General features: G+C 51.5%; 2 protein-coding genes across 7 annotated transcripts; both read left to right on the top strand.

Moving 5' to 3' along the window:
• The first annotated feature begins 5,024 nt into the window (after positions 1-5,024).
• MYL6B (myosin light chain 6B) lies at positions 5,025-9,132 on the top strand. Of its 4 annotated transcripts, none has more exons than XM_079935872.1 (7): positions 5,025-5,088; positions 6,354-6,588; positions 7,303-7,330; positions 7,543-7,686; positions 7,916-8,089; positions 8,619-8,696; positions 9,026-9,126. In XM_079935872.1, the coding sequence occupies exons 2-7, from the start codon at positions 6,400-6,402 to the stop codon at positions 9,109-9,111; spliced, it is 699 nt and encodes a 232-aa protein (XP_079791998.1). In that variant the 5' UTR covers positions 5,025-5,088; positions 6,354-6,399; the 3' UTR covers positions 9,112-9,126. The 4 variants fall into 4 exon arrangements, with proteins under 4 accessions (XP_079791998.1, XP_079791999.1, XP_079791997.1 ...); XM_079935871.1 differs by lacking the exon at positions 5,025-5,088 and adding an exon at positions 8,851-8,888 and having other exon boundaries at positions 9,026-9,132; XM_079935873.1 differs by lacking the exon at positions 5,025-5,088 and having other exon boundaries at positions 6,287-6,588.
• Positions 9,133-9,393: 261 nt separating this feature from the next.
• MYL6 (myosin light chain 6) lies at positions 9,394-12,607 on the top strand. Of its 3 annotated transcripts, XM_079935880.1 has the most exons (7): positions 9,394-9,507; positions 9,778-9,805; positions 10,660-10,803; positions 11,009-11,182; positions 11,280-11,357; positions 11,668-11,712; positions 12,416-12,607. In XM_079935880.1, exons 1-6 carry the CDS (start codon positions 9,505-9,507, stop codon positions 11,694-11,696), a joined length of 456 nt encoding a protein of 151 aa, XP_079792006.1. In that variant the 5' UTR covers positions 9,394-9,504; the 3' UTR covers positions 11,697-11,712; positions 12,416-12,607. The 3 variants fall into 3 exon arrangements, with proteins under 3 accessions (XP_079792006.1, XP_079792005.1, XP_079792004.1); XM_079935879.1 differs by lacking the exon at positions 11,668-11,712; XM_079935878.1 differs by lacking the exons at positions 9,394-9,507; positions 11,668-11,712 and having other exon boundaries at positions 9,733-9,805.
• Positions 12,608-13,633: the final 1,026 nt, after the last annotated feature.

The raw sequence follows: 13,633 nt of genomic DNA, 5'->3' as shown, positions 1-13,633 counted from the left end.
TTTCTGGTGCGATTCATTCCCAGTCACAGTGATGAAGTCTGTTACCGATTATTATCCTCTGGGCTTTCCAGGGAAAGGATTCCTAAACCTGGTGAACTTGGAAGCTCTGTGCCACAGCACAGGGTCACAGAGTATCAGTGGCATGTTCAGCCACATCCAAAAGGGCTTAAGGCCCCACCCAATGGGCAGCTACATGAGAAATATTTTATACCCATTCAGAGCTGCTCACCCTGAGCTCAGCTCCTTTCGGGACCCTTCCTGGAATGCAAGCTAGAGAGACTGTGCCCTATCCCTTCTAATTACCACGTGAAGGGAGAGTGAGATGGAGGAAGAGTGAACTACTGAAAACTGAGTCACTGGAATAGGAACTTGGAGATTCCATAACTGCCTCAGGGGAGCTTTATCATCTTCTCTGGAATTTAAGATGCTGTCCACTGGGAGGAGAGGAAAGGCTCAAGGGAAAGAACTAAACTCAGCTTCCAAGGAGTTGTCAAAATCCACCTTATTAGCAAAAGCTGAATTTAAACTCTATGCCATTGGGACTTCCCTGTTGGCACAGTGGTTAAGAATCCACCTGCCAATGCAGGGGACACGGGCTCAATCCCTGGTCCAGGTAGATCCCACATGCTGCAGAGCAAGTAAGCCAGTGCGCCACAACTACTGAGCCTGCGCTCTAGAGCCCGTGAGCCACAACCACGGAAGCCCATGTGCCCAGAGCCCGTGCTCCATGACAAGAGAAGCCACTACAATGAGAAGCCCCCGCACCACAACAAAGAGTAGCCCCAGCTCGCCGCACCTATAGAAAGCCCATGCGCAGCAACGAAGACCCAACACAGCCAAATATATATATATAAATAAATAAAAGAAACTTTATTAAAAAAATAAAAATAACCTCTATGCCATCAACTAACTCAGCTCCTAATTTTTTTTCCCAATAACTCCTTGGTACTCACTGCTGGTTCTTCTGCCATCTCTACTTCCTCCCCATAAACTTAAGAGCCTTGGCTGTGAGCAAGAAGTCTCTGTTGCCCTTCCCCAGACCCAAAAACTGAAGGGGTGAAAACCCCCAAAACACAGGGCAGAGGAACTTGTATTTCTAAGGTCTCTCGTTTTATTATTCAATACTGGGCATGTAGCCCAAGGCCTGCTGTTCTAGCTGGCTTCAGAGATCTTGCAATGTGTGATTTTAAGAAGCACTCTTTACCTAGTTCATCACTTCCAAGTAATTACAATTCCAGAAAACTAAAGGACATGGCACAAATTCTTCCATCCCAGAAGGGTCCCTACTCTTTCCCAACCTTTTCAAGTTCAGGATACATAAGAGAAGAAGTACTGATCTACGTATTAAATACAAGATGAGACACAATTCAGTACACTGTTGCTCTTACACAAAGATGAAGTAAACTAAGGGTCATTAATCACAGGAATTAAACAAATGCTAATTTGTTATTTCTCAAACAGCTGGTCTTTGACACTGGCACCTCTTCCAGAGAAAGGCAGAGATGATGGCATATGGGTACACTGTCACTGATGTTTACAAATACTGCCCTCTTGGAATGTGGCTTTATTGGCCCAAACAACATGCTGTAGTTAACTGGGTGTGGCAACACATTTGTCTACCCGCCATTTGCCCCTCTTCCCTACCTACAGAACCCCAGAGCATTCTTAGTGGCATGGCAGTGTGCCAGCCCCAAGGGATTAATCACAATCCTCTTTGCTGGATACTCACTTTCCCAGCCTCCACTGCAACTCCGAGTGGCTCTATGATCCAGCTCTGGTCAATAAGATGTAAGAGGAATACACCTGGGGATGGAGCGCCAACAGAAGAGAGCCCTCACTGCTCCCTTCCTTTCTGCTTGGGTCATTAGTGGGAAGATGTGGCGCCTGGAGCTGCAAAGCTTTCTTTAAGGCCTGAGGTCGCTAACACAAGGAAGAAAAGCTAACATGATAACAGAGATACATATTTTATAAATTAGAGTTATATTATAACCTGCTTTTTTCACTTAACACATAAGCATTTTTACACTTCATTAAATATTCCTTGAAAATATAATTTATAATGGTCACAATGTGTACAGTTCCTTAGAATGATTGCCCCATAGTTTAACTGATTCTCTATTGTCAGAAATGAAGGTAGTTCTGCTTTGCTATTCACTGTGGGAACACAAAAGTATACACATCTCAAATGATTTCCTTAGGATAAGTATAATTGGTGGGTCAACTTATGTACTTTAATAATTTTTTTTTTTTGGCCACGCCACGTGGCTTGTGGGATCTTAGTTCCCCAACCAGGGACTGAACCCAGGCCCTCAGCACTGAAAGTGCAGAGTCCTAACCACTGGACCACCAGGGAATTCCCTAACGACTTTTATTTTTTTTAATTTTTATTTTTTTTTATTTTTGGCTACATTGGGTCTTTGTTGCTGCGCGCGGGCTTTCTCTAGTTGCGTCAAGCAGGGGCTACTCTTAGTTGCACTGGTCAGGCTTCTCATTGCAGTGGCTTCCCTTGTTGCGGAGCACAGGCTCTAGGTGTGTGGGCTTCAGCAGTTGTGGCATGCGGGCTCAGCAGTTGTGGCTCGTGGGCTCTAGACCGCAGGCTCAGTAGTTGTGGCACACAGAAGTCCCCTAACGATTTTTAGTACAGTCTTCCAAACTACATTCTAAGGAAATTATATGAATTCTCTACTCCCACCAGCATTACACAAAAATGTTTTCCTATATTCTCTTTTGGATATTACAATTTTAAAAATCTTTGCCAAATGATGGGCAAAATTTTGCCTACTTTTACAGATTTTTCCTGTCTCTTCCCTCACTATCAGATTACCAATTGTCATTTCTGGGTGAAATTAGTAAGCTTTCTCTCCAGTAGCAGTCCCCCTACCTGTCAATTTTCTAATCTTCGGCAGGAATTCAGAAAACATTTGTGGAGCATTGCACTAGAAAGGTACTACTGAAATGTAAAGGTAAGACTGCCCTAAAGAACTAAAAACCAATCTGACACACAACACAAAGGCAACAAAAGCAAAAATAAACAAGTGGGACTACATCAAACTAAAAAATTTCTGTATAGCAAAAGAAACAACCTACTGAATGGGAGAAAATATTTGCAAATCACTTATCTGATAAGAGACTGATATCCAAAATATATAAAGAACTCAAACAACTCAAAAGCAAAAAAGCACAAATAACCTGTTTAAAAAAATGGACATAAGATCTGAATAGACATTTTTCCAAAGAAGACATACAGATGGCCAATAGGTACATGAAAAGGTGCTCAACATCACTAATCATCGGGGAAATGCAAATCAAAACCACAATGAGGTATCACCTCATACCTGTTAGAATGACTATTATCAAAAAGACAGGACTTCCCTGGTGGTGCAGTGGTTAAGAATCCGCCTGCCAAAGCAGGGGACATGGGTTGGAGCCCTGGTCCGGGAAGATCCCACATGCCGCAGAGCAACTAAGCCTGTGCGCCACAACTACTGAACCTGCGTGCCACAACTACTGAAGCCCACGAGCCTAGAGCCCATGCTCCACAAGGAGAAGCCACCACAATTAGAAGCCTGCACACCGCCAGGAAGAGTAACCCCTGCTCGCTGCAACTAGAGAAAGGCCGCATGCAGTAACAAAGACCCAACGCAGCCAAAAAAAACAAAAACAAACAACGATGCCACAACTAAGAGGTGGTGCAGCCAAAATAAATAAATATATTTTTTACAAAGCTAGAAGTCATGATGCCATAACTACTTCTACTTGGCAAACTGCCAAAAGGCAGCCATAAAGGAAAGGAGGAGTAAAAAGATCAGATAAAACACATCTTCGAAATCAACTTCTGTGTAAGTGATGAAAGACACTAAAAGGCATCTGTTATGCCCTCACCCAGTCTTGTAACCAACCATATTATACAACCCATTTCTGTTCTTCCAAGCTTTCCCCAACCAGCATACATCACTTCTGCACTGCCCATAAAGTTAACTTATGCCTCACCTTTCTGACCTCCCGAGGGTTTTCTACTCTGACCCACTGCCTGCAGGCCCATGCAAGCCCCAATGTCCAGCAAGGTATGCCGCCAGGGCATTTACTGATTCAGCAAGTGAAGTTGGGCCTGCCTGGGCTGGTTCCCTCCCGACACAGATGAGACCTTTGATGAACATCTGGGGGATGTACAACAGAGGGAATATCACCAATATTTATAATAACTATAAATGGAGTATAACCTTTAAAAATTGTGAATCACTGTTGTACACCTGAAACTTCTGTAATATTGTACAACTATACCTCAATTAAAAAAAAAAAACAGATCTAAAAAACAAACAATCTCCGGAAAAGAGATGTCCAATGCTGGGAAGAGATGTCTTAGTCACGGGCTGGAGAACCCAGTCCTCCACTTCAAGGAGACCTGTGAGGAACCGACAAAGTGGCTGGCGCATACGCGGCGCAGAATGGAGAAATCTCAACTTAGAGACTGGGCAGGTGACCCGGTTCAATTCCAAAATTTAACACTTACTTCAACTACCAGTTCATATCAAAAACTGTTCCAAGTCACTGTTCCAAGTCACTGTTCCAAGTCACACGGCTACTCAACAGCTTCTGTTCTCTTTCTACCAAACCGCAAGAGGAAGCTAGAGACCGCACCACTCTGCCCCGGGCAGTAAACGCTTCCTACTATTTGACCTCCATCCGGCCGGCTGCCACTGCAGCCTTTCCCCACGTTCTGCGTTCTCACCAGTGGATTCAGGAAAATATCCCCGCCCACACTAAACGCGTAACGCAGGCCTGAGCAAGGGAGATATCCTGAGGGACCGCGCGCGGTTTTAGGGTCAGGGAAGAGGATTGTAAAGTGCTCACTGCCTTTCGGTTCCGGGACAAGAATCACTTCCCAACGACCGTGAGTCACCAACCGCCGCCGCGGGCCGGAAGTCACTGAGCCGGCGTCCGCCCTGCTATGTAGGGCGGCGTTTCCCGTGAGCCCGCGGGCGCGCGAGGACTACGACTCCCGGCATGCTCAGAGGCCACGGGAATTAACCCTTCAGGGCCCGCGGATGCCCTGCGCCCCGCCTCCGCCCCTTACCTGGACCCCGCAGGGTGAGTTTTGGGGCGCTGGGGAGGGACTCTTTCCTTTATTTAAGGCTTAGGGGTGTGTGTGATGTACTCCCGGCTGGAGGAATGATTCTGACTTTCCTAAAATGAGACAATTTGCAGTAATGACATTCAAATTCTTTATTTGCGAGTGGGAGACCCAGCATCAACTCTCTGAATCCCAGGGCCTAAGAGGTATCACTACTATCTTCCTCAGAATGCTATCTAAATCGTCTCCTTCTTTACCCCCAGAACAAAAGTAACCAGCAACCCATCCCCTCTTCCGTACTCCCCCCATCGACTTTCACCCTTCCCCAGCGCCCCCAGCAAGGTTTGTAACCTGGCTACTGAGTCAGGGTTTTATTATCCCTCCGGTTGGGTGTGAGTACTCATGGAGCCCAGGGGACCTCTCGCATCCTTTTGGATTAGAGATTTTAGAAATTAGGCCCTTTGCCTCTCAGAGCCTGCCCTTCCCCCCAGGTGCCACCACGGAGTCCCTGCAGGTTCAGCAGGCACCCTACCTTTGTCTGACTTGAATGACCATAAGCTTGTGGACAAGGTTCGTTCCTTGATCCTTGCCTTCATCCCCACCTCTAAAACAACACTGGACACAGGGTACAATGCGGGGGGTGGGGGTCACACTCTTCTGTTGCTATTCTTTCTCTATATTGTGCAAAGTTCCAGTTCTGGGCTGGGAGGGAGGGGGTTAGGGACTTGAGGTATTAAGGATTATTAGGCTGTGGGGCCAACTACCCTGCTCCTCATCCATGGTAAGAGGGAAATGGAAGGGCTGGTTGTTTCCTTCTCCTTTCACTACTCCCAGATTCCACTTGAACAATCCCAGTTCACAAGGCCCCCATCCCTGCCTCAGCCTTCAGGAGTCTAAAGCTGCTAGGAAAAAGGGCTATTCTGAGTCAGGCGGTTGGGGGCCTGAAATGCCTGGATGCCCTTCTTTGCCTCACCCCTATTTCAGTGTTTGTCACTGGCAAGCATCCTATCCTCACCCTGGAGGTTAACTCCCCCATTCGGGGCAGTCTCTGGCCTCCTCCTCCTCCCCCTCCCCCCCAAAGCGGCCATTGTTCTGGTCAGCATTTGGGTCGGGGTGGACAGAAGGGAGAAGACCTTGGGGCAGGAGTCCTGAACTGTAGGAGGCCAGGGGAGTGAGGGCAGGCCGTCATATCTCTCCTCTATCTCACCCTCCCCACAGCCAACTGGCTCCCTGCCCCTGCCCCCGCCCCTTGACATCCCAGACTCCCTGGCTATTTAAACAGAGATGGGTGCCCCCATCAGCACACTGTCCTTTGGCCACCGGACATCATGCCTCCCAAGAAGGATGTTCCCGTGAAGAAACCAGCAGGACCCTCTATCCCCAAGCCTGCTGCCAAGCCAGCAGCAGGGGCCCCTCCAGCCAAGACCAAGGCTGAGCCAGTGCCAGCACCAGTGCCAGCTGTCCTTCCAACCCCTGGGAAAACCCAGGAGCCCCCCATCGATCTCTCCAAAGTGGTGGTGAGTCCCTGGAAAATGAGAAAAGAGTTTGGAGGGGGTGGTACAAGGGTGGGATACAGCCTAGGGGACTAGGGGTATCTAGAAGGTAGGGAATCGGTAAGCACTGGATAACAGTGGCGCTTTCTCTTAGTACCCCATTTGGAAGCATCCAGGCTCATGACTCTGCTGTTGTCTTTGTTGTCACGTGTGTGTATGTACACACCCACACCCCCCCACCTTCTCACCGACCCTCCTGCTGGAGGCAGGGTCTGTAAGATGGGGAACATCTGGGTTCTGAGGACAGTTTCAAGGTGAAGGGAGGGAGCTGCTGCCTGTGCCTGGCTGACTATTCAACACTAAAGGCCACAGCTCTGAACCCCAGGAGGAAAGGCTGAAGAGGACAGACTTGTTAGACAATCACAGCTGGGGGCCAGGGGTAAATTTAGCTTTTGTTCAGCCCCCAGTTATGTGAGGGATGCAGGGCTCAGGGCAGTAGAGGGAGGGGAACAGGTGGCATGGGATTAACCCCGTTCCCTGGAAACCCTCCCCCCAATAATTCCTCCTCTTGGGATTCTCCCAAGGTCTGGAGCTGGGAATGGGACTGAGGTGGCTGGGCTCCCAGCCTGGTCCCTTTGGGCCCCTCCCCAGAAGTGGCTGCCAGTTGGTCGGGAGGAGTGTTGGAGAGGAATTGAATGAGCCCTGTCATCTCTCCTCACCTGCTCTTTTCTTCCACAGATCGAGTTTAACAAGGACCAGCTGGAGGGTGAGGCGAAGCCCCTGAGCCCACTGTCCATCCCAAGTCCCTCTTCAGATCCTCCTTCTATTCCCCTAACTCCATTCCTGACCTTGAAAACTCCCACACTAGTACTCTTTGTGTTCCCCGTTCTGCTCAGCTCAAGCACATAGTTTCTGAATCTCCTTTCTCCTGGTGGTGATGGGACCCCTTGTCAACACTGACCCCTCCTTATACTTCAGAGTTCAAGGAGGCCTTCGAGCTGTTTGACCGAGTAGGGGATGGAAAGATCCAGTACAGCCAGTGTGGGGATGTGATGAGGGCCCTGGGCCAGAACCCTACCAACGCCGAGGTGCTCAAGGTCCTGGGGAACCCCAAGAGTGATGGTGAGGGGACCTCTGGGACGATGCGGGTTTTCAGTTTGGTGGTGGAACCGAGGAATGTTGGTAAGGTGACAAAAAATGCTGAGGTGGGTCCCAGGACTTTAGAAACTGTCAGACGCAGGGGCAGAAAAGCACCGTGAATGTTGAAGGGATAAAACCCTTCATGGTGGGTATGGGAGCTGGGTCCTGGGTGACACTACAGTGACCTCTCCTTCACTTCTCTGATCTCCAGAGCTGAAGTCCCGGCGTGTGGACTTTGAGACTTTCCTGCCCATGCTCCAGGCAGTGGCCAAGAGCCGGGACCAAGGCACATACCAGGACTACCTGGAGGGGCTTCGGGTGTTTGACAAAGAGGCGAATGGCAAAGTCATGGGAGCAGAGCTCAGACATGTCCTCACCACCCTGGGTGAGGCAGGCACCAGAACTCCTGTGGGGCTGAGAGAAGGGGGTGAACTAAGGAGAAGCTTGGCTAAGTAGGCAGAGCCAGGGAGGGATTACTTTCCTGCAGATCATGGGCAGGAGACTGAGAAGGTCAGAGCCTTGGGGACAGTCTGAAGGTCTTACTCCTGTGGAGGCTAAAGTGTGTGGGCTGCAGATGCCTCCCAAAGGGCAGAGGAAAGGGGATGAGGTGGGAGATTTGAGTTTCGGTTTTGGAAGAGATGGTCGTACTCTATGATATGGTATGTCTCTTAATCCTCTGGAATTCAGTTTCCTTATCTGTCAAAACTTTCACCGGGTGTAACTGAGGTGAAACGGAAAGCAAGATTCAGGGACACGTTCAAGGCATGCTCATTACAGGGAGAGGATTCTCTTGGGGGACTGTTGCTGTGGGCAAGTCTCCAGGGTGGAAGAAGAGGAGGTACCACTCAGAAGAAAGAGGCCTAGGTTGATGAGGGAGGGAAGGCAGGGGCTAAAACGCCGTGTCTGGGGCTCAGGAGAGAAGATGACTGAAGAGGAGGTGGAGGCAGTTCTGGCAGGACATGAGGACAGCAACGGCTGCATCAACTATGAAGGTGAGGGGCCAGAGGAGCAGAAGGGACAGGGGAAGCGGGGAGGCAGGAAGTTCGAGGTATGTGGGTGAGGCATCCTGGGACCCATATTATCTAAAGTCAGGTGGATTATCATCAGGCCAGCTTCTGCAGCCCCTCTTGCCTCCTCTCTCTGCAGCCTTCCTGAAGCACATCCTAAGCGTCTGAGCTCCACAGGTAGGGCCCTCCCACTTCGCCTTGAGAGGCAAGCCTCCTTCCCTTCCCTCAGCCAGGGTGCAAAAGCAGGGAAGTACGTCTGCATGTCCTGCTGCGCGAGAGCGCCAGGATTTGGCAACGTTCATCTTTTTCCACAGGTGCAGCGGGGTCGGATACTTCCCCCCTCCCGCCCCCGCAGGCGAAAGCAAGTTCCTGCCACCAGGAGGCTATTGTTTCAAAATAAAGAGACGGTTCCTCCCTTGGTCTCCGACTCTTGCTTTCTTTATAGGTGGGGGAGGGAAGGAAGGAAAGGGAGGGCTCTCTTCTCCCCCCACCCCTCCCCAATCCGACAACCTCTGACTTTCTTGCTTCTCGGAGGAGCAGATTCCTCGCGCCCCATTCCACCCTCTTCTGCAGTTTCTGTGCCCCAGTTAGGGCTGCTCAGGAGAAATGAACAGCAGTGGGTCCCGCCCACCTCATTACTAATATAGCAGCGTCATCTGCATAAACCCGGGCCAGGATTCCTATTGGCTGGGTCGGCTGGGGGTGACGTAATTGGGACGTACTAAGACTAGGGTTGGGCCCGGAACCGGAGCCATTACTGCAGGAAAAGGTCCCGCAGAGCTGAGCAGTCAAGATGGTGGGGCCCAGCGCTGGGAAGATGAGCGGGATTTGGGGCGAGAGGCGGGAAGCCGGGGATAGGGGGCGGGGAGAAGGCAAAAGGTAGGGGGTAAAGGAACCTGAGGGCCTTAAAGGTTGGAGGTGGGGTTGGAGTGTCGGGGATCCTGTCCTGCTGGGAAGCGGGTCCCCAGCATGGAACGGGAGTTTGTGGTTCAGAGTTCTTGGGACGGGGATAGAAGCTTGGGGGATTGGAGTTAAGATGCTGACCGCTCCCCTCTTCTCTGAGCAGTGTGACTTCACCGAGGACCAGACCGCAGGTAGGTAATCTGACCCCTATTGAGGTCATGCTTAGGGAGAAGGACACTCCCTCTAGCACCCTCCAGCCACCTGTCTTCTCTTCAGCACCCCCAGGGGAGTACTTCGTGGATTCCCTTCTCCCTCCTTCTGGATCTTCCATTTTCTTTTCTCACTCTTTCTTCCTCCCTTCCCTTGTACTCTAGATCTGAGCCCCAAGCACTGGGTGAGTTTTAGGTGGTGTGGGCATGTGAAACAACTTGGTCACTAATGCCTGTTGTGTGTGGGGCTTGGGGACTGTGTATTAAGCTGCCTGTGCTCCCCTGTTCCTTAGTTAGCTACTTCTGCCTCTTTTCTCCTCCTGTGATAACTTTCCCCCTCCCCCAGCTTGGAATCGTGAAGGCTGTAGACAGCAGTGACCTGTTACTTTGTGAAAATGGAACAGGGGAGTTTGCTGAGGATACTTCTTTGTAGCTGTACTCTCTGAAAGGTCTCTGTACTGGAGGGGTGGGAAGTGGCAGGCTGGGATGACCCCAGTCCCAGGCTGCTGCTCCCACTTCCTTATAAGGACAGGGCCCAGACAGGGCGGTGGCAAATCCCTGCCCTGAGTAGTGAGGTGAGGAGGCTGGGCAGGCTGCTGCAGGCGGAGGGTATGTAAATGGCTGGTACCTCTGCCAAGGGGAGGAAGGCCGGGTATTTATGTGGGACACCTGAGTCGGAGGAAGGGACGCTGGATCACTTAGAGGGTTTGGGTGCACAGCGGTATAAATATCTGGTTTCCTCAGCATGATCAAAGTGGAATGGGCCGCAGGGGCCGTAAGGGAGGGTTTGGGTCAACCCCCACGTGCCCAGTGCTGATGTTTATCTGAATCCTCAGAGTTCAAGGAGGCCTTCCAGCTGTTTGACCGAACAGGGGATGGCAAGATCCTGTACAGCCAGTGTGGGGACGTGATGAGGGCCCTGGGCCAGAACCCCACCAACGCCGAGGTGCTCAAGGTCCTGGGGAACCCCAAGAGTGATGGTGAGGGTCCTTAAGAATAACTCTGCAGTGTGGTAGTGGGTCTGCAGTCCTTAGCTGATGGCTTCGCTTTGTCTTCTTAGGCCCTGAACTCAAGCAGCTCTTGTCTAGCAAATCCCAGATAAGATTTCTCCTGCCTTGAGTGGGAACCACATAATCCCCAGTCCTGAGGATGCATGTGACTTTGCTTCCACCTCCTTTATGGCAGAGATGAACGTGAAGGTGCTGGACTTCGAGCACTTCCTGCCCATGCTGCAGACTGTGGCCAAGAACAAGGACCAGGGCACCTACGAGGACTACGTTGAAGGCCTTCGGGTGTTTGACAAGGAAGGGAACGGCACGGTCATGGGTGCTGAGATCCGGCATGTTCTCGTCACACTGGGTAAGGCTCTGCCCTTCCTTCTTGAGCTGAGGTGCCACCTGACAGACCTCACGTGTCACCCAATTCCAGAACGCTCATTCTTTCTTCCCCTCTGCAGGTGAGAAGATGACAGAGGAAGAAGTAGAGATGCTGGTGGCGGGGCATGAGGACAGCAATGGTTGTATCAACTATGAAGGTGAGGGACTAACTGGGGTCTCACGGAGGAAGCAGCCATACAGGGCAGGTCAAGTGCAGCATTTGGGGCTTTCCCTGTCCCTGGATTCAGGCTCCAAAAAGTGCCAACAGGCAAGGGGCAGGGCCCAGCCCAGCCCAGCCCAGGAGTGGGAGGCCAGGGGGGTATGACAGGAAAGGAAGGGCTTATGTGGCATGAAGGGTGGGAAAGGGATGGGAAGTAAAATAAATGGATGTCTAATCCCTCGCCGCCTGACCCCTTCACCCCATGTCTGTGTCTTGTCTTCACCATTAATGTCTCTTCCTTCCTGCAGCGTTTGTGAGGCATATCCTGTCGGGGTGACGGGCCCATGGGGCGGGTACGGCTCCTCCCAGCCCCTCTTCTCTAGTTGACCTCCCCAGTGTTTTTCTTCCCAGCCTTTGCTCTCTAGCCCCTGCCCTTCCCCTACTACCATCTGACTTCCTCCTGGCATGTGTCTGCATGGAGCTGACTGGGGAGGGGAGGGGTTCCTCAAAGAGGAAGACAGCCTGGGGGTGTGGTACCTCCTTCTCTCCTAGAATGGGCTGAGGTTTTGCTTCTTAGGGCGCTGGTGTCTGGGAACTCACACCAGCCTATCCCAGTCTTGCTTCATGGTCATCCTTTAGCCCGGGAGCACGGGCAGCTGGCAGCGGGGGGTGGGTTGCCTGTCCCACTGTGCTACTGTAGCTGAAGTCTCTTTCCCGTCCTTCTGCTGGGCAGCTCGGAGGTACCCTAACCCAAAACTCTGTCTTCTCCTCCCGCCAATGGCTGACAGTAGCTGTAGGTGTAGTTGAGAACTCTTCTGCCTCTGCTGTGTTCTTGCTGCTCAGGGTGGGGTGGGGAAATAACAGCTGGTGGGAGGGGAACTGGGGGCTGAGAGGACTGGTCAGACTCAAGGTGGCCCCTCTGCAAACTGACCCCAAGGTTGGTTGCTGTGGGCACATTCCTTCTTAGGCTACCTTTGTGGTCTTGTGGTCTCCTGGCCCCTGGTGGACCCCTCCCCTTGGCCCTGCTCCCTGGATCACCCCCTCTCCTTTCCACAGAGCTCGTCCGCATGGTGCTGAATGGCTGAGGACGTTCCCAGTGTGCACGGAAACCACGCCTTCCCTGTGGGAGACTGTGTATGTAGCCCCGGAGGCCTCCTAGGTGCTCTTGTCACAGTAGTTTTCCCAGATTGTCTCTCTTGGATGATGTTTGCCTTCAGCATTCACCAAATAAACTTGCTCTCTGCCCTACATGCGGTTCTGCTTTCCTTCCTGAGCAGGGTGAAGGGGAGGACAGTCTGGGGTCAATGGACCAGAGGCTGGGGAAAGCCGGCCGGCAAAGGGCCTCTAGGAACCATCTTTGCCTGATTTAAGAAATGCTGGCCTTAGTTATTGATGCTACAAAGGCTACCCCTTGGGGATTAGGAAAGCCATAAATCCCTGTAGCACCAACGCTGGCCACCCTTGTGCCATCCCATATGGTGCTGAGTCCTCTCCTAGCCCTCCCCAGCACTGAAGGCCTTTTGTCGGGGAGCCCGGGGAGTGTTTATTGGCACGAAAGCCAGGCCATATTAGCACTGCCTGAGCCTGTCTCACTTCAGCAGGGCTAGGGGCCAACAGTAACAAGTAGCTGAGATGCCTGCCTTCTCCCCGCCTAATAAGGGAAGATATGAAGCCACCACTTCTGAAAGGATAAATAGACAAAATCTCTGGGATGTGAGGATGTCCTTCCAAGTCTTAAATGGCTATTTTGAGGGCAGGTGAGAGAGAGCCTCTGCCCAGTCCCTGCACCAGTCGTACAGTCTGGACAGCTGTGCTGCCCTTGGCCTGTTTGGGAGAGAGGCCCAGTGCCTCTGCAGCCCCACCGATCGCCACTGCGGAAGACTCCAGGAGTGCTGCGCACAGCCTGATTCCCCACCGCCCCCCCCGCCCCGCCTAACAGCCACAGGTAAGAGAACACAGAAGGCATCCACAGATGGAACTGAAAGCAAATTAATTTATAAAAAAAAAAAAAAAGAAAAAAGAAAAAGAAGAAGAAAGAAAAAAGAGAAAATTTACAGAAAACTTTTGAACAGAAGAAAGGTGCCAAGACGCAGAGGAAGAGAAATATGGGGACACGAGGAACACAAGGCCTGGTGGGAGGAACGAGGAAGAACTGGTGGAGAGCCTGGAGTTACTTTCGCCTTCACACCAAGGACGAAGAGCGGGGAGCTGGTACTGGGGGCACTGGGATCCGGGAAGCAGAGCTGAGCCATGAGCTGCGAGCAGGGGGTCGGC

This window comes from Stenella coeruleoalba, assembly GCF_951394435.1.
Source record: "Stenella coeruleoalba genome assembly, chromosome: 11".
NCBI classification, from domain to species: domain Eukaryota; kingdom Metazoa; phylum Chordata; class Mammalia; order Artiodactyla; family Delphinidae; genus Stenella; species Stenella coeruleoalba.
The sequence above is the reverse complement of the archived record's forward strand: the minus strand, read 5'-3'. Positions and strand labels throughout refer to the sequence as shown.